The sequence below is a fragment of the Manihot esculenta genome, chromosome 2 (genome assembly GCF_001659605.2).
Source record: "Manihot esculenta cultivar AM560-2 chromosome 2, M.esculenta_v8, whole genome shotgun sequence".
NCBI classification, from domain to species: domain Eukaryota; kingdom Viridiplantae; phylum Streptophyta; class Magnoliopsida; order Malpighiales; family Euphorbiaceae; genus Manihot; species Manihot esculenta.
Genome location: NC_035162.2, coordinates 21,724,776 through 21,748,026, shown reverse-complemented (window position 1 = coordinate 21,748,026; position 23,251 = coordinate 21,724,776). Strand labels below are relative to the sequence as shown.

General features: G+C 30.5%; 1 protein-coding gene across 2 annotated transcripts; it reads left to right on the top strand.

The window, feature by feature from the left end:
• Positions 1 to 2,002: 2,002 nt before the first annotated feature.
• Positions 2,003 to 21,376, top strand: LOC110608943 (disease resistance protein At4g27190-like). Of its 2 annotated transcripts, none has more exons than XM_021748223.2 (3): positions 2,003 to 2,049; positions 19,054 to 19,109; positions 19,186 to 21,376. In XM_021748223.2, the coding sequence occupies exon 3, from the start codon at positions 19,218 to 19,220 to the stop codon at positions 21,189 to 21,191; it is 1,974 nt and encodes a 657-aa protein (XP_021603915.1). In that variant the 5' UTR covers positions 2,003 to 2,049; positions 19,054 to 19,109; positions 19,186 to 19,217; the 3' UTR covers positions 21,192 to 21,376. The 2 variants fall into 2 exon arrangements, with proteins under 2 accessions (XP_021603915.1, XP_043808911.1); XM_043952976.1 differs by having other exon boundaries at positions 19,202 to 21,375.
• The last annotated feature ends 1,875 nt before the right edge of the window (positions 21,377 to 23,251 follow it).

Sequence of the window (23,251 nt, the reverse complement as noted above, 5' to 3'; positions counted from 1 at the left end):
AAGTCCTTTATTAGATAAACTATTTTTTCTCTTAAAAATATAGTTTTAAATTCTTTTTATTGATTCCCTCCATTTTTTTAAAAAAAGAATTATTATAAAGAATCTGAAAAGAGATATTAAGTTTCCATTAATAAATATAATTTTTAAAAAATTAATTTTATTTTATTGTAAATTTTAAAAATAAAATTAAGCATAGAAAAATTTTGAAAATAAAAAATCATTAGATTTTACTTTTGTTTTTCAATTTTATATATTCTAATTTTAGAAGTCCTAATAAATTAAAAAATAATAAGTTTATGAGTTTTACAACTAGTAATTAACAAAAAAAAAAAAAAAATAATTGTGAGATGAGAAATTTATAAAATGCTTCAATCTCACTAATAATTAGTATTTTTTTTATACTCATATATTTTATAGTTATTCCATATCTTATGGAACATAATTAACCTCGTTTAGATTAAGATTTGGATGTAGAGATGGTCTGAATTTTCTCATATATAATTGGGTGGGCCATTTAAATTGAAGTTGATTATGAAGTTTGGCCACTAAATAGTAATTTGAAAATTTTGAATAAATATGGGACCCATTTGATGTCTCAAACTTGCTTTCTATACTAATAATATTTTAGATTCATTCATAAAGTAAATTATTATTTAATTATTTTTTAAAACGAAAATGTTAAATTTTAATATGAAAATATTTTTAAATATATTTCATTAATATATTTATTGTATTTTTTAAAAAAAAGTAAATAAAATCATAATTAAAGTTTAGTCACATAATGGTAATTAAGAAATTTTGAATGAATAATATATCACATTTGATACTGATTTATGAAATTAATAAATTATTGAGATGGTTATCTAAAAAGAAATATTTAATGATTCCAGTCAATATGTTTAAATAGACTAAAATTCTTGAAATTTTATAATATTATTATTTTAATTAAAAATTTTGAGAGAATATAATAAACTACTTATCTACCATTAACCTATATGAAAAATTGTCTTCAGAATGGTCTTGTCAATGGAACTTAAGAGATAATTCTTGGCCTCCAAATCCTTTAACCTCGTTTCTTCTAAGGTCTTCTTCTGAACTGGTGTTAGTACTTCTTCATTAGCTGGTTTTGTGTAATCTTTTTGGACGACACTCTAGTACTCATTTGATCTAAGGACATTTTCCATGATCAAACTCCAATGACCATAATCCCGTTAAACTTGGGAATGCATGCTTGTGCAAAAGTTTCAGTCATTGTCACACACTCACCTATACTCGCAGTGTTTGAGCACTACAGGCCTCTTTATGGCGTTGATACCAGATTTGAAAGACTCTTAATCATACACACAGAGATCTGAAAAAAAAATCTTTTATTTATTAAGCAACATCAGATTTTTATAGCTTTTACGTGATAAGATTACTAGTAACAACCACTTACAATTCGTGGTATTTGTTACATACTAATTTAACTTCTAATTATTAGGAGTTTATTAGCAAAACACTAATAATTTTAGAATAGTCAGACCCAAGGTTGACTTGACTTGGAAAAACGTGTATCAAGCAACCGCAATGGCGTGGAATGTACATGACCAGTATTATTTGTTCCCTTCCCTTCCCTTGCTTTTATATTCTCTGATATGCATCGATCTTCTAAGCTAATAGCTATTTTTTTATCATTGGATACCTGCCTGTGGTTGAGTTTTCTGCACTGGCTGATCCTTTTGCCGTTGCCGTTGCCGTTGCTGTTGCTGTGTGTAAAGAGATGGAAGAGTTCCTGCTTGCTATCTAGCTACTCATCCCATGCCTGCTGATCATTCTCATCAAAATCACAGCTCCAAAGGACTCTACATGTTGCAGATCTAGGTTCATTATTATTATTATTTTTAATTTTATTAGTTATAAGTTAATTTTTAATTATTTTTTATTTACTTGCCCTCCTTTTATTTATTTATTTTTTTTAAATTTTAACGAGTTTTTTTATGTTTTTTTGGCTTAATTATTTGTGTTCCAGTAAGAAAGTGAGAAAATTGAGATTCTCATTGTCATTTGCTGGTAAAATTACTTTCTCGCTCCAAATAATTTATCATTTTTGTTTACTTCCATTGATATAGTCTCACTCAATTGATATTTTTGTTGTATTTGCTTTTCATGCAGATATATATTTGCTTTTCTTTATTTTTTTTTTCAAAATTTTCTGTTTGATAATTTAAATTTTAATTAACAATTCTTAATTAAAATTTTTATTTTATATAAATAATATACCATAACAAAGATGAGATAATATATATTTTTAATGTGCAATCAATAATACTTTATCATATTTATTATAATACTTATAAAATTTAGAATTTACTAAAAATCTTATTTGAAAAATATATATAATCAAATTAAATTAAAATAATCCCCTTATCCTAAAAGAAATAACCCAAATATATATATATCTTTTACAAAAGCAGTTAATAACACTTTCAGAAATTATGAATTTAAAAGACTATTACAATAAATTGAAAAAAATAATTTTCAACAAAAAAAAAATTTAGAAAAGTAATTCTTGAATAAGAAAAAAAAAAAACTTATCTATCCCTCCAAGGTCTAAATGAAATTAGATATAAATTTTCATAATTTCATATTGATTAATTATCATCTTATAAATTTAAATTTTTTATCTAAGGATGTAATATTATGACTATTATTTTAATGTTTATTTTTTAAATAAATATAAATTATCATCAAGATATAACTGATTTATATTGTTATTTTATTATTCAATAATATTTTTTAAATTAAAATTATTATCTAATAATTTAATTTTATAAACATATCAATCATCTATTCCTCCACATTAATTTGTATCGGTACTCAGCCAATATCTAACTGTAGTAAGAGTATTCAACAAAATAAATTTATTATACTCACACGTTTAGTCTGGTGGTAAGTGCATATAAATAAATCTAAAGATTTCAGGTTTTACTCTCTTAATTTTTGGTTCCTATTTAAAAAAATAAACAAAATAAATTTATTGAATTTTAGAGTAAAATAAATAAAGGCACATAACTGGATTTATATAGAGTTGTATTATATTAAAATTAAGGTTGATAAGTGTTTATAAGATTTAAAATCCCAATGAGATAATAATTTTACAACTTTATTGTTAAAATTTATCACAAAATTATAAAAATATCTAATAGAAATCATATGAAAATTTGTTATTAATTTAATTTTTTGATTAATTGAATTGATATTTTGACACTATATATTAATAAATTATATAAATATATACAATATAGTAAGAAACAGCATACCATGTAAAATAACTTATTTTCTTATTTTCTTTATTAATTAAATTTATTATTTTTATTTACCATTATATTGATAATTGTCATATATTGTATGATCTTTAATAATAATAATAATAATAATAATAATAATAATGTAAAATAAGAGAGAATCATTATTTAACATGTTTTATTATGATAATTATCAATTGGTTTTAGCATTATTTTAATTTTTATTAGTAAATTTATTAATGTTATTGAAATAGAGGATAATTAATTTATTATTCTATAATTTTTTAGAAAAACAAATTTAATATTAAGGAGATAAAGACATTTTCCTTAATTAGCCATCCAACAAAATGCCATATAAATGAGTTTAAAATATATAATTATTTTGGATAATTTTAACAAATTATATAATTAATTTATTATTTTATAATTAATTTATTGGATAAAAATATTTTCATAAGATAATATATTAGAATTTTTAAATTTTTTTTAAGTATTTAGATAATCTTAAAATTATGATAATCATTTTACTATTAGATTTAAAATTATTAATATGTTGATAATTATTTTTGTATATCTTATAATTTTTACCTTTTAAATTTGAACTTATTATCTAATGGTTTAATAGTGTGATAACTATTTTAATATTTTAATATATTTAATTAATATTTAAATTTATTATTTTAATAATCATATCTGAAATTTTTTTTTAATTTATTAAAATTGAAATATTATCAAAATTATTAATTTTTAATAATTATCCTTCTCTATATGACAACCTATATATATAATAATGGATAATGATTTTATTATTTAATTTATTTTTAGATTTATTAAAAATTTCAAAGTTTTGAATGCTCAAAAATATATCAAGGTTAAAATTTTAAGACAAGAATTATTAAAATATATTTAAATATTAATACTAAATAAAATTAATTAAACTAAAAAATAAAAAAATTTAAATTTACATATCTAAAATAATTTGTAGCCCGTAATATTCAATCCGTTTTACACTTTACTTTTTTTTGACACATATTAAAAATAATAATTTTTATATTAATTTTTTAATTATATCCATTTTTTAAAAAATAAATTTTATTAAATAATAAGAGAGGTTTTGATAATTATTAAAAGGTTATTTTAAGCGTATGATAAAATTAAATAAAATTATATATTAATTATATGTATAAAAGAAAAATAAATAATAATTTTTGAATAATAATAAAAAAATTAAATAAAAATTATCAAACAAAGAGAACAACTTTTAAAATTTAAATTATTTTAAATAATAAAATCTTTATTTATTTTCAAATTTAAATTCAATAGTAAATAAATAAATAATCTAGCAGTATGATATTTTAATATTTCTTTCTTTTCACGTTTATATATAGTGTAGATATAGATAATTAAAATTAGTAGTAAAACAAAGTATTAATAATAAATGTATAATTAATTAAATAACCATTATACAATGTGTAATACACAGTAAAAAAAACTAGTTTTAACTAAAATTGTTGGGAGTTTATATTAATATTTAATCCTATTAAATTATTTTTTATTATAATATAAAATAAAATTAAAAAAGTTAACTAAAAAAATAAAAGAAAATTTATATTTAAAAAATTATAAAAAATAATATTTTTTAGTGATTCATATTTGAAATCATCACTAATAATAAATTTAGTGACGGTGCTGCCGTTACTGCACAAAATTTCTTCATTGCTATTATTTATGACTAATATTTTTAGGATGAGTTATATATTTTTTTTTTTTGAAATAGGGTATTTGGGAGTAAATTTTGATATCTCTTATATTTACTCAGATACACTTACCACTATACATAAATTGTGAGTACGGATGAATTATATTTTAAAAGTTTTAATAACGATATTTTCTGTTGTTAAATAAATATCTTTTGTCACTATAATATATTATTAAAACGTTAACCTAAATTATATTCTAAAATTTTTTACAATAAATTTTTTATTTGATAAATTAAATGTATACCAGATTTATTTTGAAATAGTTTTAACACATTAATTTTTTATTTCAAATCTGTGAGTATAAGGGAAACTCATTTTTCCTACAAATGTATTTGCTTTGTCGCGCTACTGATTCTTGGTTCCAACAACAAGACTAAATCCAACCAATGTTTCTCCACAAATAACCTGAATGCATTAAAGAAAGAGAAGATTCATGCTCCTTGACAGTTCCATATAAACACAGACATATTAAAAATGTAAGAGAAGAGAGAACGGGAAACAACGAAACCAAACCTCAGTCCTGTAGGTAAGGATCCACAAATGGTTCCTTCTCAAAATCACTACAAATGTTGACCAGTTCCATATCTTCACTGTCACCATTTTGGTCTTCCCTCATTTCCACATCCACGGCCAGCCGAGTGGAGATGGATGGTAAAGCTTCCTATATAAGAGCCCCATCACTAGAGAGTAAGCTTGGTATAGAGGAAAAGGGAATCAAATAGGAGCTAAGGAAATTGTGGTTTGCTATGCACAATAGTGTTCTTATTTTTAACCGAGGTCCCACACTTATGGCTTTGGTTAAGGGCCTCCTTATTTATAGCTTTTGTTGAGGGCCCAATACTAACGACAAAATGATTCGTAGGGTCTAAGGAAGTCTTCATGCATGAGATATCTGCATGAGGACTCTACATGGGATTTGACATATGTGGGGAATCTACTAGCGTGTTGATCTGAAGGAGCATACCTTTTCCTAGGATCTCCACCCTGTCCTTTTTGCTTGAATTGTGCCCCTACTCGATGTATATCTGCCTTTTTAGCATATTTGACCTTCCCTTTTTCATGAGTATCCATTATAGGAACATGCCTAGTATTAACCACAAATAGGGCATCAACTGATTGATTCTCATAAGCTAGAGTTTCCATCTCTGCATCTTTTGTTAAGGAATCAAATCGAGATCCATTACCAGCCTGATTGATGCTCTCCCAAACTTTCATAGTATGCACTTTCCTTCCTCTACAAGTCAAAACCATCCATTCATCATCGGCAGTTTACAGCATCAAAGGAGTCTACTCTTTTGCATTTAAGCTTCTAGATATCTCAGAGCAACCCTTTCTGAAAATGTAAGTAGGTATAGAGTGTCTTACCCGTCAACATTGAAAACAAATGTGAGGTAGGTTTTCATACTCAATCAACTGAACTCTACCCCTAATATCCACTTTAGAGAAAAGCGGCTTGGTGAGATTCATTGACATAACCATTCTCCCATACTACCCTTTTAAAGCCACAGAGGTGGTTTCAACGATTTTAACAAGCTTACCAACTGACAAGCCAACTCCGTGGAGCATTTTCTGGTTGTAAAGATGCAGGGATAGGCCAGGTAATCTGATCCAAACCGCTACTGATTCCACAACATTGGACGAAACTTCAAAGGAGGGATGCCATGATTGAATCTATAAGTAGCTTTCTAGCACCACCTAAGGCCTCTGTACAAGGGCTCTGCAATACCCTTCATCATAAAAAAAGTTGGCTAGAAAGAAGTCGTTGCCGAGATCAAGGAGATTGAACTTCATCATATTCAAAATCTCATTGAGGCATGTCTCAAGGGCTTTGAAGCCCATCTTTCTTCCTAAAAGGCGATGATAAGAGCTTTGTTCTACTTTCTTACTAGGTTATTCTCCAACTCATCCAAGAAAGAAATGACTGGATAAGGGCTTGTCAAATCAATAGTAACCTCCGATTTATTAAAATCAAAATTAGTAAACTGACCTACCAATGATTCATGATCCATATATGCAACTCCTAGAACTTTATCCTTGAAAGACACATCAAATTGCGCAAATGAGGGGATGTGATCCCTATGCTTCACCTTCTTTGTGGTGTGATTAGAGTTAGGATTGAAATCATCTAATCCTTTTCGTCAGGAGAGCGAGAGGAGCATACTCATTTTCTTTATCTAATTTTAATTTTAGTGAACTATTAATTTTGCTAAACTATAATTTTTCATAAAATTTAAAGTAAAAATTAAAAAATTGGCCTTATATTCTATTTGTCCTTTGTTGGACACTTTTTTTAAGAAGACAACTCATCTTCCCTCTTTTATATATACTAATTTTATTTACGAGCAACACATGTTTTTTTACTCGTTTTAATTTTTTATATATTTTTATTAATTTTTATTTTTTATTCTTAAAATATTTTTATTTTTTTAAAAGAATATTACTTTTTAATAGTTATTAATTTTAATCTTTAATTGTTATAATTAAAATTTTTAATTAATGACTAAATTTTATATTAGTTAAAGATTAAAAAGTTTAATTTTATAAGATATATAAATATTTTAATAGAGTGATTTATAAATAAGAACTATATAGTTACTTTTAACAAAATAAGAAGCTGTTAATAATTTATCCTAAATAAAAATTACAAATATATGAAAATAGGGAAAAAAAACTTTGTTTTAAAAATTGAATTTATAACTCTTACATTTTCTATGAATATATAAATTTAATTATATCAATAATTAATAAATTTTCTATATAATTTTATTATTAGTTTAATATTTATAAGATAAATAAATATTAATCAAAACAATTTTTTAAATAATTTAATATTTTTATAACCATATACTTTTAACTTATAATGGAAATTAAAAGTAGAGATGCCAACAGGTAAATTACTTATAAATATTATTATATTTGAAGCCAAACTCAATTAATATTTTCAATATTCGAATTCATTTTATTTTATATATTTTAATTAATAATTTATATAAAAAAATATTTTTAATTAATAATTTTCTTCCAAAAAAATTTATATTTCAAAAAAATTATAATCTATTTTTTAAATGAAAATATATGTAATAAGATAAGAAATAATTGGGCAATTCCAGTGTATCTTCTCTATTGAGATAAGTGTGTATATATACAAATTATAAGGTCTTGTTAAGATAACTTCTAAAAATCATCTATCAATTAATTAGCCTATAATTATGTAATCTCCTATAATTATGTAATCTCCTATGATTATGTAATCTCCTAAGATTATGTAATCTCCTAAAATTATGTAATCTCCTATAATTATATACATATTATGTTCACACTCTAACACTCTCCCTCAAGTTGGAGTATAGACATTTATCATGGCCAACTTGTTAGAAATATATTCTATTCGAGACCCATTTAAAGCTTTGGTGAGTAGATCACCCAGTTGCTCTTCTGTCTTTACATAACTGATAGAGATTAAATTTTCTTGAATCTTCTCACAGATGAAATGACAATCAATTTAAATATACTTAGTTCATTCATGGTATACTGGGTTGGAAGCAATGTGAAGAGCAATCTAATTATCACACCAAAGTTTCGCGGGTGACGCAACATCCATACTAACTTCCTTCAGCAGATGATTTATCTATAGAATCTCATAAGTGGATTGAACCATGGCCCTGTATTCTGACTCGACACTGGATTTGGATATCATATTTTGCTTATTACTTTTCCAAGACACTAGGTTTCCTCCAACAAATACACAGTAGCCTGTAGTCGACCTTCTATCACTTTTGAATCTCGCCCAATCAATATCAGAAAAATACTCAAGTGCATTATGCCCATAATCACTATAGATTATACCGAGTCCAGGAGTCCCTTTTAGATAACATAGAATTTGTTCTAGAGCGGTCCAATGTTTCACAGGTGCAGATATGAACTGACTTACAACGTTTACTGCAAAAGTAATATCTGACCGGGTCATCACCGTAAGGTAGTTCAACTTTTCAACCAACCTCCTATACCTCTCTGGATCATTATAAGGGTCTCTGTCATCCTTTGTGAGACATATATCATAGTAGAAATCATTGTTGTGCTACATGGTTTAGCTCCCATCTTTCCAGTTTCTACAAGTAAGTCAAGGATATACTTCCTTTGAGACAGGAAAAATTCCCCTTTTACTCGTTAAGACTTCGACTCCTAAGAAATACTTAAACTGATCCAAGTCTTTGGTATGAAAACTCTCATGCAAGTAATTTTTGAGAGAAAAGATCCCTGTACTATCATTCCTTGTAATGATAGTATCATCAACATACACAACAAGGAGAATAACACCAGTATCTGAACACCAGTATCTGAATTTCTATAGAAGACTGAATGGTCACACTTGCTTTTTTTCAACCCAAATTTTTGAACAACTTCACTGAACTTGCCAAACCATGCACGGGGACTCTGCTTCAAACCATACAAAGATTTCTTCAAACAACAGACTTTTCTATACTCCCTTTAAGCAACAAACTTTGGTGGTTGCTCCATGTACACCTCCTCTTGGAGGTCACCATGCAAAAATGCATTCTTGATATCTAACTGGTGTAAAGGCCAATGCTAAGAAGCAGCTAGGGAGATGAACAAGCGAATCGAGATCATTTTTACCACAGAAGAAAAAAGTGTCAGAATAGTCAATGCCATAGGTTTGGGCATAATTGTTGACGACAAGACGGGCATTAAGCCTTGCTATGAAACCATCTGGATCGACTTTGATGGCAAAAACCCATTTACAGCCCACAACCTTCTTGCTAGAGGGTAAATCAACTAGTTTCCAAGTATGATTTTCATCTAGAGCCTTGATCTCCTCAAACATTGCATCACGCCATCCAGAATGGGCCAGAGCCTCTTTAACTGTCTTAGGCAAAGAAATGGAATCTAGAGAGACAATTAAGGAGGTGATAGATTTACACTGTCGTTTACCTTTACGAAGACTAATGGGGAGGTCAAGGTCACTCGGTAGTGGATTCGATGACGAAGAAGATTCTAGTGCAGGACATGTATCATCAGGTACTGGTCTCCAAGAGTAAACTTGAACAACTGACGTTTTAATAGGAGGCTGAGTACTAGGAGGAATGTTACCATCAGATTATACAGCGGAAAGCATACTAGAAGAGATCCCACTATCAGATATGATTCTATAGATGGGTCACTCATCGTCCTCCTCTTGATTAGGAGATATTTATGTAACAGGATAAAAAAAAAAATTGTTCGGAAAAGGCTACATCTGTTGAGACCAGATATTTGTTGAGGTCTAGAGAGTAATGCCGATACCCCTTCTGAAGGTGAGAATATCCTAAAAAAACACACTTAAAAACTTTAGGATCAAGTTTAGCCACATGAGGTCTGACATCCCGAACATAGCAAGTGTTGCCAAAAAGTCGTAGTTCTAGAGGAAATAATAGCTTCTTAGAAAAGAGGGCATTATAAGGAGTATTACCATTTAGTATTGTAGAGGGCATGTGATTAATGAGAAAGCATGCAGTAGAGACAGTATCGGCCGAAAATTGCTTAGGAACTTGCATTTGAAACAACAGAGCTCGAGCAGTCTCAAGGAGATGTCTATTCTTTCTTTTAGCTATCCCATTTTGAGCGGGTGTATCAATACATGACGATTGGTGAAGAATACCATGTTAAGTCATATAAGCCTGGAATGATTCTGAAATATATTCTTTAGCATTGTCGCTCCGCAAAATTTGCACAGAAACATTAAATTGAGTCTTGATTTCAGCATAAAAGGCAGAAAAATGAGAAAACACTTCCGAACAATGTTTCATAAAATAAATCCAAGTCATTCTAGAGTAATCATTCGCAAAAGTGATAAAATATCTGGATCCAGTCTTAGATCCAATTGGACATGGGCTCCAAACATCTGAATGAACTAATTCAAAAGTAGACTCTGCTCGTTTATTGACTCTAGAACTTAAAGAGTTTCGATGATATTTTGCAAAATGACATGATTCACATTCCAATGAAAATACCTCATGAAATTGAGAGCATAGCTTCTTCAAAATCGGTAAAGAAGGATGTCCCAACGGACAATATGCTTCAAATGGAGACACGACACTGGAGCAGGCAATAGACCAAGGCACCCATGCATCCAAAATGTAGAGACCCCCAAATACATGTCATTTGCCAATAATATGCTTCGTCACAAGATCCTGAATGAGACAATGATCAGGAAAAAAGAAAATACAATAATTTAGGCAAGATTAGGTAAACTTAGCATAGATGATAGGGTAATAGAAGGAGTATGTTTAACAGTCTTAGAACCCTCAACATTATAGATTGACCCATCAGCTATAAAAAGGAGAAGGTGCTTTATAAGATCGAAAGCTAGTAAAAATATGAGGATTACCTATCATGTGATCCATGGCACCAGAATCAATGACCCATTTATATGAAGAGGAAATAAGACAAGTTTTACTTGTCTCAACCACTACTAAAGGCATTGAGATAATTTTAACAATATGGGTCTTACTGTCAGAAACCATTTCAACCGAAATTCTATACTCCTATACCTTCAAACGAATTAAAGAAAGATACCAAAATGTGAACAGTAGGCTACTACTGAAGAAACAGGCATGAACAGTACCAGAATGGACATGACAGTACCAGAATGCGATCCAAACCAAAAACAATTCCACCCAATATCCAAACGACAAATGGACCACAGATCTGACGAGGGGACTTCGAGGTGAGTAAGAAACAAATATTACCCTATACGAGTAACCTAAAAGAACAGGAGCCCTAAGTCTCCAAACAAAACATAAAATGAAAAAATTCAAATCTCTACGGGAGAGACTCTGATACCATGTAATAAGATAAGAAATAATTGAACAATTTCAATGTATCTTCTCTATTGAAGTAAGTGTGTATATATATAGATTACAAGGTCTTGTTAAGGCAACTCCTGAGAATTCTCTATCAATTATTTAGCCTATAATTATGTAATCTCCTAAAATTATGTAATCTCCTATGATTATATACATATTATATTCACCCTCTAACAATATATAGAAGAAAATTTCTAAATTATATTATAAAATATATATTTTATATTAAATTAATTATTTATATAAATAAATTTGGATGATTGATACTCAAAAAATAAAATTAAGAAAATAATATTCTTCACAAATAAAAAAAGTATGAACTTAAATTAATTACCATTACACCGAACAGAATTTAAAAAATTAAAAAATTAAATCATTTATAAATTATCTAACCAATATTATGAAATAATCATATTAAATGGAAGTAATTAGTTTTATATTAAATTAATTACACACAAACCAAGCCTGAAACCGTAAAGGGTCGACATGTCATCAAGACATCGGACAGGTCAGTACAGGTCGACAGGTTGTTAAGACTGGTACAGGTCGACAGATCGTTAAGACTTCAGACAGGTCGATGCAGGTCATTAAGAGGTTGGACTCTCAGGATGTCGGTAAACATTGGTTGACAGGTCACTTATAATACCCCCTCAAGATGGAGCATGAAGGTTCCGAATGCCCAACTTGCCAAGAAGAAAATGAAATTGATCGTTGCCCAAGGCCTTAGTGAAGATATCAGCTGACTGGATGGAACTACGAACATTGACCATGCGAATGTTGCCACTGAGTATTTCATTGCGAATAAAGTGGCAGTCCACTTCGATATGTTTGGTGTGTTCGTGATAGACAAGATTGGCTGTAATGTGCAGAGCAGCTTGACTATCACAATATAATTGCATAAGCATAGTTTAAGACACTCTAAGAGAGATTAGGAGGCCTTTAAACCATTTAAGATCACAGGCACAGTGATCATAGACCTATATTCAACCTCACAGAGGAGTGAGACACAATTAGCTACTTCTTAGTCTTCCAAGAAATGGGAGAGCCACCCAAAAGAACAAGATAGCCAATAAGAGACCTGCGGGTCAAAGAGTAAATAGCCCAGTCAGAGTCACAGTAAGCGGTCAAGGCAAGGTTAAAATTGGCAAGCATCAAGATGCCCTGGCTGGGCTAGCCTTTGAGATAACGGACTACTCGGAGAGTAGCCTCCCAATGAATTTGCAGTGGTCGTTGCATGAACTGCGCAAGAATATGCACATAGTAGGACAATTTGGGCTGAGTAATAGTGAGATAAATAAGATGACTCACCAAGCACCGATAGGAAGTAGGAGTAGCAAAGGCAGCTTCCTTCGCAAAAGCCAGCTTATGACTTTGTTCTAGAGGAGTGGCAGTCGGTTTGAAACCCAACAAACCAACATCAAAAATTACATATAAGGCATACTTATGTTGACACAGAAAAAGGCCTTCAGCGGTGCGGGTTACCTCGAGTCCTAAGAAGAATTTCAGGGTTTCCAAGACTTTCATGTGGAAACAGCGGCTCAAGTACTCCTTGAATTTTTGAACAGCAAAAAGATTATTGCATGCGATAATGAGATTATCAACATTAATAAGAACATTCAAAGGAAGCGATCCAACATGAAGAATGAACAAGGAATAATCTGAATAGAATTGTTGAAATTCATAGGCTCGTAAAAAAGCAGCCAGCTTGACAAACCAACAACGAGGAACTTGACGCAAATAGTAGAGAGACTTGCAGAGGTGACAGACTTTGCCAGAGGAGGAAGAGCAAAGCCGGGTGGCATTTTCATGTAGACTTCTTCTTGCAAGTCACCGTGTAAAAAATCATTATGGACGTCCATTTGATATAATTCCTAATTCTTGGTAGCTGCGACTACAAGAAGAGTACGGACCGTACCCATTTTCATTGTGGGTGCAAAGGTGTCCTGATAATCAAGCCCTTTAACTTATTTATTGTCCAAGATAACCAGTCGTGCCTTGTATCGTTCAATACTCCCATCAGAATTATACTTGATTTTGTATACCCATTTGCTGGCAATTGTGCGCTTCCCAGAAGGTAAAGCTTGACTGTCCATGTATCATTGTCCTCCAAAGCTTGAATTTTTGTGTGCATGGCCTCTCTCCATCGGGCATCTTGAAAAGCTTTAATATAAGAGGTGGGTTCATGTCCTGCAGTAATCACTCTCAAGAAACACCTATGTTGTGTAGAGAATTTATCATAACTCACATAATATGCTATAGGGTAAGGAGTACCTGAAGAAGAAGCTAATGGAGAGGATGAGTACGGCGAAGGGCTTACATTGATCGCGTGAGTCACATAGTCTTTTAAATGAATCGAAACCTACTTAGTTCATTGTCCCCTTCCTAACAGCTCAGAAGCTATATCACTCCTTTCGACCTATTTATTGCATCCCCTTTCTGACTGCTCGAGAGCTACATCACTCCTTCTAACCTCTTTATTGCATCCCCTGCCTAACTGCTCGGGAGCTACATCACTCATTCTGACTTTCACACTTTTGTCAAATTGACATTTGATCATGGCTATAAATTTCTTAAGAACACATGTCTCGTCACTTTTCTGATTGAACAAAAAAATCTATATAGCACGCGAATAATCATCAACTATGGTCAAGAAATAACGTGCTCCACAAGAAGCGAGAATTGTATAGGGTCCCCATAAGTCACAGTGTATCAAATCAAAACACTGTTGCTTTATTATTACTAGAAAAGAAAGCCTTTCTCGTTTGTTTTGCTCGAAAATAAACTTCACAAGTTTTATTAGTTTGTCTATACAATCTATCAATTTCTGAAATCAAGTCTGTCACCTAAAATGATGGATGTCCCATTCTATTATGCCAAAGCTCAAAGGTCCCTCCACTACTCAGCTTGCAAGCATGAATTGAAGCGACTCCTTTGAGAAAGTAAAGCCCCTTTCGTTGCTCACCCACTCCAATCAAAATCCTCGAATTTGGGTCCTGTATAGCACATATTTTGTTAGTGAGTTGAATAACCAAATTTGAATCATTAAAAAGCTGAGAGACAGAAATTAGATTGCATTTCAAATTGAGAACAAAAAGAACTCATCATAATTTTAAATTTCCGCCAAGCAACATGGTTCCTTCTTTGACTACCATTGTTTTCTCCCTATTAGGCAATCCAACCGAGCATGGTGCAATGTCATGTAAGTCGGTTAGAAAAGCCTTAGTTCCTATCATATGATAGGAGGCTCCTATGTCAATAATCCAAGGAAAATTTCTTTATTTATCTGTTAACCTCTCATTAGTATTCTGATGAGAGTTTAACATATCTAGCAGAGCAGCCCATTGCTCATCATTTAGTCCATTCAACCCCTTTCAATCTGCATCTGTCATTGCTTTTTGTCCAGTATCAACTGCAACTGCTTGCGCTGCGTATGCACGCACAACACCTCCTTTGTTACGTCCTCCTCCAATCCCACACTTTTGAGTACTACCACGCACACCTAAGTTGCCATGAGGCCAAGTACCCCACCATTCTGGATAGCCTATTAATTGAAAATAACTTTCAGTGTCATAACCCTTTCAATTGCAACGAGAGCAAATAGAAGTTTTATCTTTATCCCCTTCTGGATTCCGAACACTGGCCTGAATTACAAAACTCATAGGGTTGTCCCGTTCAACTTTGCTTCTCATCACGATTCTCGCTCGCTCTTGCTGAACCACCATAGCATAAGTATGATTCAAATTAGGAAAAGGATCAATGCTTAAGACATGAGACTCCATCAGAAATTGATGAACTCTTTCTTCTTTACGCTTTCATTCCATTTCAATGGTAAGATTGCATTTGAAGCATGCACATGCACACTTCAGTATTTGATCATAGTTATTAATCTCATCCCATAAGGTTTTGAGTTTACCGAAATAGAAAATAATGGATTGACCATCCTGCCTACAGTTTTCTAGGTCAGATCTCAACTGCTGCATTCGTGGTCCATTTCTAATTGGGAACCTCTACTTAATATCTTCCCACAGATTCTTCATCTTTTTGGTAGGAGAGATAGTCGATGGAAGTGTTGGTTCAATAGTATTGAATACCCAAGAAATCAATATAGAGTTAACTATCCAACAATCTTCGAGTTCCAGTGCATTGTCCTCTGGTTGTTTGATGGATCCATTGATAAAGCCGTATTTCATTTTGGCTCTCAGCGCAGTCCGCATGGCCCTTGCCCATTCTTTGTAATTTTCTCCTTTTAACTTCACTTGGATAATCAAATTGCCTGGGTTGTCATTGGAATTTAGTGTATAAGGATTGAAAGAGTTTTTCATTATTCCTGAATTCTCCCCGTGTTCCTTTTCAACCTCCATGTGAAAACGGAGACTCGCACAATTTAGGAATGGAAGTTCTTGCCCCCTTTTATTGACCATAATGTGACAATATATACACTAGGTTTACCCCTGTTTAGGAAAATCCAAGAATGCAAAACTTCATATACAATACAAGCCAAACTTTTTATGCTATACAAACTAAGCTTCCTATACTGCACAAGACAACGAAGAAAAGAAAAGATATTTACATACAAATCAAGCCTGAAACCGAGATGGGTCGATAGGTCATCAAGACATTGGACAAGTCGATATAGGTCAACAGGTCGTCAAAACTTCAGACAGGTTAGTGCAGGTCATTAAGAGGTCGGACCCTCGGGAAGTCTGGTCGATATTGGTCGACAGGTTGCTTCCAATATGATAAAATTAAATTTGGGATTGCAAGAGAGGATTGTCATTTACAGAGGAAAGTAAGATTTTTAAAGGAAATGAAGATTTAATTGAGAATGAAAATGATGTTTAGAGAGGAATCGATTGCTTGATAATCATGGTTTCAGAGAGAAAGAGGATTGCCATGGGAAGTGGAAATGGAGATTGATTAAGAATGGAGTTATGTTGTACATGAGGAGAAATGTGAATAGGTGATTAGTAAAGACGACTAATAGTAGGGTATAACAAAAATATATATTTTGAGTCAATTTTTCACTATCGATAAGTTCGGGACTTCAATAGACAAAAAAATTTATTAGAGGTTTAAGTGAACAAATAAAAATTTGTCAGCAATTTAAAGAGGCTTTTACCAATTATATATATATAGTCTGTGTTCAGTTCTCAACAAACTGAGATGTAAATATACAATCTCAATATCACTTAAATTTATCAAAGGAACAATAAAAATCAAACAATTCAATTCCAAGTAATAATTAAAAATGCAAAATAGTGCATATCACATGCTTTAGAATCATAGATTTTGAATCTGTCGTCATGGAATTTTTCAACAAAATAAAATGCAGATTTTAAAGAAATACAAGAAGAAAATAATTAAAGAAGAAACCCATTATAGCATCTCATTGCATCTCAGCTCTCGTCATCTGTAAATCCACAAAATAAAAGAACTAGCTCTAAATGAGGTCATGAGTCCTATCTACTTCTAGTTGACTGCTCTATGATGGACCTCCTTGTCTTTTGCTTGTTCAAAAGATGCTCATCTTGAATATGCTATTACTGAGATCTCAAAAAATTATCAAAATCCATAATATGTATGAGATTTTGCCAATATGGTATAAAGCAAAGAAGAAAAAATAATTAAACCAAAGAAAGAAGAAGCAATAAAAAAGAGAAGAGAGAATTAGTGGGGCAAGTGGTGGTAAAAAAAAAAAAAAAAAACAGTATTAGGTTAGGGGACTTGAAAAAATATTACATATATATACTACGACATAATAATGTATTTTACTAATTTCAGCTCCGTTCTACTTTTTAATTTTTGATTAAAAAAATTAAATCGAAAATTAAAAATTCTATAAAATACTAATCGAACCACACCAATTTAGTTCTAAAATCAAATATAACTGATAATTAAAAATTCTATAAAATACTAATCGAACCACACCAATTTAGTTCTAAAATCAAATATAACTGATTTAGTTCGATTTATTTTTTCAGTTAGCACTGAAAAATGTTCAGTCCTGAACCAAATCGAACTACGATTAGGGCATATTTGTGGTGTATGCTCAGCTAAATATGCAATATGTAAGCAACCAACCTAGCAAATACGCGATTAATCTTTAACTCAAGTACCAGTAAGTAAGATATCACAATTTAAATCAGGAAAATTAAGGAGTTGATTCTTCAATTTAATTCAAAAATATCTCAAGTAATAAATTTCAACACAAGATACATTGAACTACAGAAGTGCTGAAATTTAAAGGGAATAGGGATAAGAAAATAAAAAATAAATGATTTATAGTGATTGACCTCATTAGTCTAAAATTAAATTTATATTAAAATATCAATAATTAAAGTCATTCTAATTTTTTAATAATAGCATCAATATCAATTTAGAAGTTTATTTTTTAAAATGAGAATTAAGAATTGGAGAAATAGAATATGAGATCTCTCAGATTTATTTAAATGCACTTACTATTATATTAAGTATGTAAGTGCAATTTAGAAGTTATAAGAATATTTTTAGATAAAAGATAATTTTCCCAAGCGAATATTTTCAGAGTTGTAACAGTAAAATATATCATATTGTAACATAAAAACCCATTTACTGTCTATTCTTGTTTTAACAAAATTTACTTTCTATTCAAGTAATATAAAACTTATTTTATTTATAATAGCAGATTTTTAGATTATTTTATTGATGTGGCACTTATTAAATTATATATATTTATATATATATATATATATTCTCTTATTTTTAATATGTAATTAATTTTTAAATATTTTAAACAATAAATAAATTAAATTTTAGATTTATTTTAAAATAATTAAAATTAATTAAATATTATATATTAGAGAATATATGTGTTTTAAATAAAAATTGAGAGGATTTTATATTATAAAATGAAGTTTAAAATTGTAGAGTTTAATTAGTAAAAGTAAAACGATAGGACTATAAAAATATAAAAAGAAATGGCTTTCTTCTCATTAATTCTTTTTAAAGATTAATTTCAGTCGCTGGTTATTAATTTGGAGATCAATGATATTCTTGATCTTTGCTATTATTTAACTAGGGTTTATTTTATTGGTTATTTGTTGCTTTCAATGTTCAAATTCAATGAAAATAAAATGTTTTTAAACGATTGGCTCATTTTCTTTGCAGATTAGTGTACGCATACTTCTCTTTGCAAATCTATTAGCAATCCATCCTTGGATTTTGTAAGATTTTAATATACCTATTGTTTAATTTAAACAGTGTTTTACTTTTCTTGTCGTGCAATTATATTAATTCTAGGACTTGGTTATTGTAGAAATATAACAAGAGAAATGGAGGTTCTCCTTGCCATTGGAGGTACAATTGCTGGTGAAATTGCTAAAAACTTGGTGGCTCCTATTTGGCGACCCATTTATTATCTGATTTACTACAAACATAACATCGAGAATTTGAAAGAGGAGCTTCAGAAACTGGATGGCAAGAGAACTGAGGTGGGGCTACTTGTGAATAACGCCAAAAGCAACTTGCTGGTGGTTGTTGATTCTGTAATTCGTTGGCAAGAGAAAGCAGATGGCATTGATAGGAGGAGTAAAGAATTTCTTCAAAATGAAATGAACATGAACAAGTGTTTGAATCGTTATTCCTTGAGTAGAAAAGCTAAGAAGATGACAGAAAATATGCTTGCTTTGCTCGAAGAAGCGAGGAATTTTGGTGAAATAGCCTATCCTGATCCTTGTCAAAAGATAGAATTATGGTTCAGTGATGAACGCATCAAGAATTTCAAATCAAGGGAATCAATTCTAAATGACATTTTGATGGCCTTAAAGAATGACGATCTTTGTGTGATTGGGATTTGCGGAATGAGTGGTATCGGTAAAACCACTATGGTAAAGCAGCTTATGAAAAACATGGAAACAAAGAAATTGTTTGACGAGTTTGCAATGGTAGCAGTGTCTGATACTCCTGACGTCAGAAAGATCCAAGATGAAATTGCATCTTGCTTGGGATTGGAACTCAAGAATGATGAAAGTGAGGTGGTAAGAGCAAGCAAACTGCGTCAGAGGCTTACCAACTGTGATAAGAGGATCCTTCTAATATTGGATGATGTTTGGAAGGAGGATGGTTTAGGAGAAATTGGAGTTCCTTTAGGTTGCAGGAGCAATGGATGCAAAATCGTGTTGACTTCACGAAATGAATTTGTGTGCTCTAGTTTGGGAAGTCAAAGAAATTTCCTAATGAAAGTTCTGAATAATGAAGAAGCTCTCGTTCTTTTCAAAGAGACAGCAGGCGACTCAATTGGCCATGATTTACTAGACACGGTGAAGGAGATTGTAAATGAATGTGAAGGCTTACCAATTGCCATTGTAACTCTTTCCAAGGCATTAAAAAACAAAAACAAACACGTTTGGAATGATGTGCTTTTACAATTAAATAATTCTAAGCTGGAAGATATCTCAGGAATGAAGACAAAGGTATTTTCTGCAATTGAATTAAGTTACAATTGTTTGGAAGATGAAGAGGCCCAGTCATGCTTTTTGCTTTGTAGCTTGTTCCCTGAAGATTTCAATATTCTGGTTGAAGATTTGCTTGAATTTGGAATGGGCCTAAGGCTGTTTAAACGTGTTGAATATGGGCATGAAGGAAGAGATAGGATCTATAAGCTTATTGATATGCTCAAAGGGTCAAATTTGTTGCTTGAAGGTGATGACGAATGGAACGAGTCTGTCAAAATGCATGACCTTGTCCGTGATGTAGCCATATCACTTGCCTCCAGAAATAAGCAGTGGCACACATTACAAAATCAAGCTAGAATAAATGAGTGGCAAGGTAAGGATTGGTACAAAAATTGCACTGCAATTTCACTTCTGTGTGAAGACATCAAAAAACTTAAAGATCATTTAAAGTGTCCGAACCTTGAACTCTTACAGCTTTGGAATGATTGTCAGAATGATTGTCAGTTACAAAGCCTTCCAATCAACGTGTTAGAAGGGATGAAAGGACTCAAAGTTCTATCTATAGCCTCCCGTATCCCATCACTGCCACAATCAATTGATGTCTTGAAGAATCTTCAAACCTTATGTCTTTGTAATGATAGGCTAAACGAGATGCATACAATTGGAGATCTCGTGAAACTGGAAATACTTGAAGTTCGTAGTTATTGTTTAGAAGAGCTGCCAGCAGAAATAGGATCACTGAAAAATCTAAGGTTGCTAAACCTGCGCAGGGTCGTGAACCTTAGATACATTCCACCAGGTGTATTATTAAGGTTGTCCAAACTAGAAGAGTTGTATCTTCCACAGATATAAGATGAAATGGGAATGGAAGGAAGACGAAGAGAAAACCAATGCAAGCCTCAGCGAGCTAGAGACTCATCATATAACTGCATTGCATATTACTGTAGAAAATGCCTACATTTCACCTAAAGATTCAGTCTTTAGAAACTTAAAAAGATTCCACATTTTTGTAGGCAAATCAAAGGTTCATAATGTTCGCAAAGATTCAGAGAATATATTGCATCTTGAAGGAGATGCAAGTGATATTAAAGGGAGTGGGATATGTGTTTTGTTGAGGAAAGTTGAAGTCTTATATTTGGTAGAAGTGAAAAATTTGAAGAAAATTGTAAATGAGATAGAAGATAATAGTTTTGCGGATTTGAAGCTAGATGAATGTGTTGATGCACTAGTGAGAATTTCAAGTCACCTCTCATACTTGAGCAATTTAAGAAAAGTAGAAATATATGGATGTGATGAGTTGAAGTACTTTATTCCACTATCCATGGCTAGAGAGTTGTTGAGGCAACTTTATAGCATAACTGTAAAGTCGTGCGAAAAGATGGAGGGAATTTTCTACAGAAACAAAGTGAATGATGATGAGATTGAGTCGCCACTTACAACTCTATGCTTGAATGACCTTCCAAACTTCATTGGATTTATCTACAAGGTAAGCTTTTATATTTTTTATAATTAAAGAAAATTTGAGTTTAAATATGAAGACCAATTTATAATTTTACTTGTTTTTAAATTTTTAGTAATTATTTTTATTACTTAAAAAAAATTTCATTATTTTAAATATGTATGAGTAATCCCTTGAAGAAAACATAGTATATTTATAATTTGTTTTTATCACTAATATGACTTGGCGACAAATTAATGAGGAAATTTTTTCTTGTGAAGCCCTCACACTGACATATTAATCCCTTGATTCATAGCGTGACTGAAAAATTTTTTTTAAACACTTTTTAATAAGCTCTATTTATTTCACAAAAAAATAATTTTTCATTTTTTAAAAAAATTTAGTTAAAAAAATAAACCAAGAAAATAATTTTTACTTTTGAAAAAATAAAATCATTTTTCACATCTTAAAATATTTATCAAGGCATTTATATATAAATTTATTAATAAAATTTTATTTTTTAAATTAAAATTAAATAATAAAAAATAAGTATTTCATTAAAAAAAATTTTAAAAAAAACATTTTTTATAAAAAATATTTTTTAAATACAAATTATTTTTTACATATAAATAAAACCTTAATTTCAAATTTAAATTCAATCAGTATATATGTCTCCATCTACATAGAAAATACGTAATTTACTTTATTATTATTTCATAAAACTTACTTGACACATTATAAATTTACTCAAAATTACACTCACAGATTTAATCTGATGGTAAATGCATCTTAGTAAATCTGAGAGATTTCAGTTTCTATTCCTTCGATTTCTAAATTTTTATTTCCAAAAAAAAAAATTTACCCAAAATTATATGCCCACTGCTGAAATATGTTATTTTTCTATAATTATTTTCATCCATACCTTCTACGTTTGCTAATTGTTTTCATTTTATACTGAAGAAATTGAATTTTAATTTTTGTTTCAATGGTTAATATATATATATTCGTGTTTGACAGGATATAGAAGAGTCGAGTGCATATGAAATGAACAATAGGATGGAAATTGTTCAATCTAAGACTGAACTAGTGGAAAAGATTTCTATATTATTTTCTTCTCTTTGGCTACGATTATCAAAGTTGCAAAAGCTTATCTTGTATAATTGTGATTTGGTAAAAGCACTGTTTCCTCCTGTTGCCCAGCAATTTGGGCAGCTTAAAGAATTAAATATCTCAGCATGTTGTAAGATGGAATATATAGTTGCAGAAGCAAAAGAACAAGAAAAAAACAAGGGCATAAGCAAAATAGCGTTTCCTAATCTAACTAAGCTTGATCTTGATGATCTACCAGAGCTGGTGGCTTTCTTTGCAGACAATGATATTTCTTTTGAGTTGTACTCATTAGTATATTTGAAGATATGGTCTTGTCCTAAACTGAAGACACATTATTGTGAAACTCAAGACTCATCAACTTTGA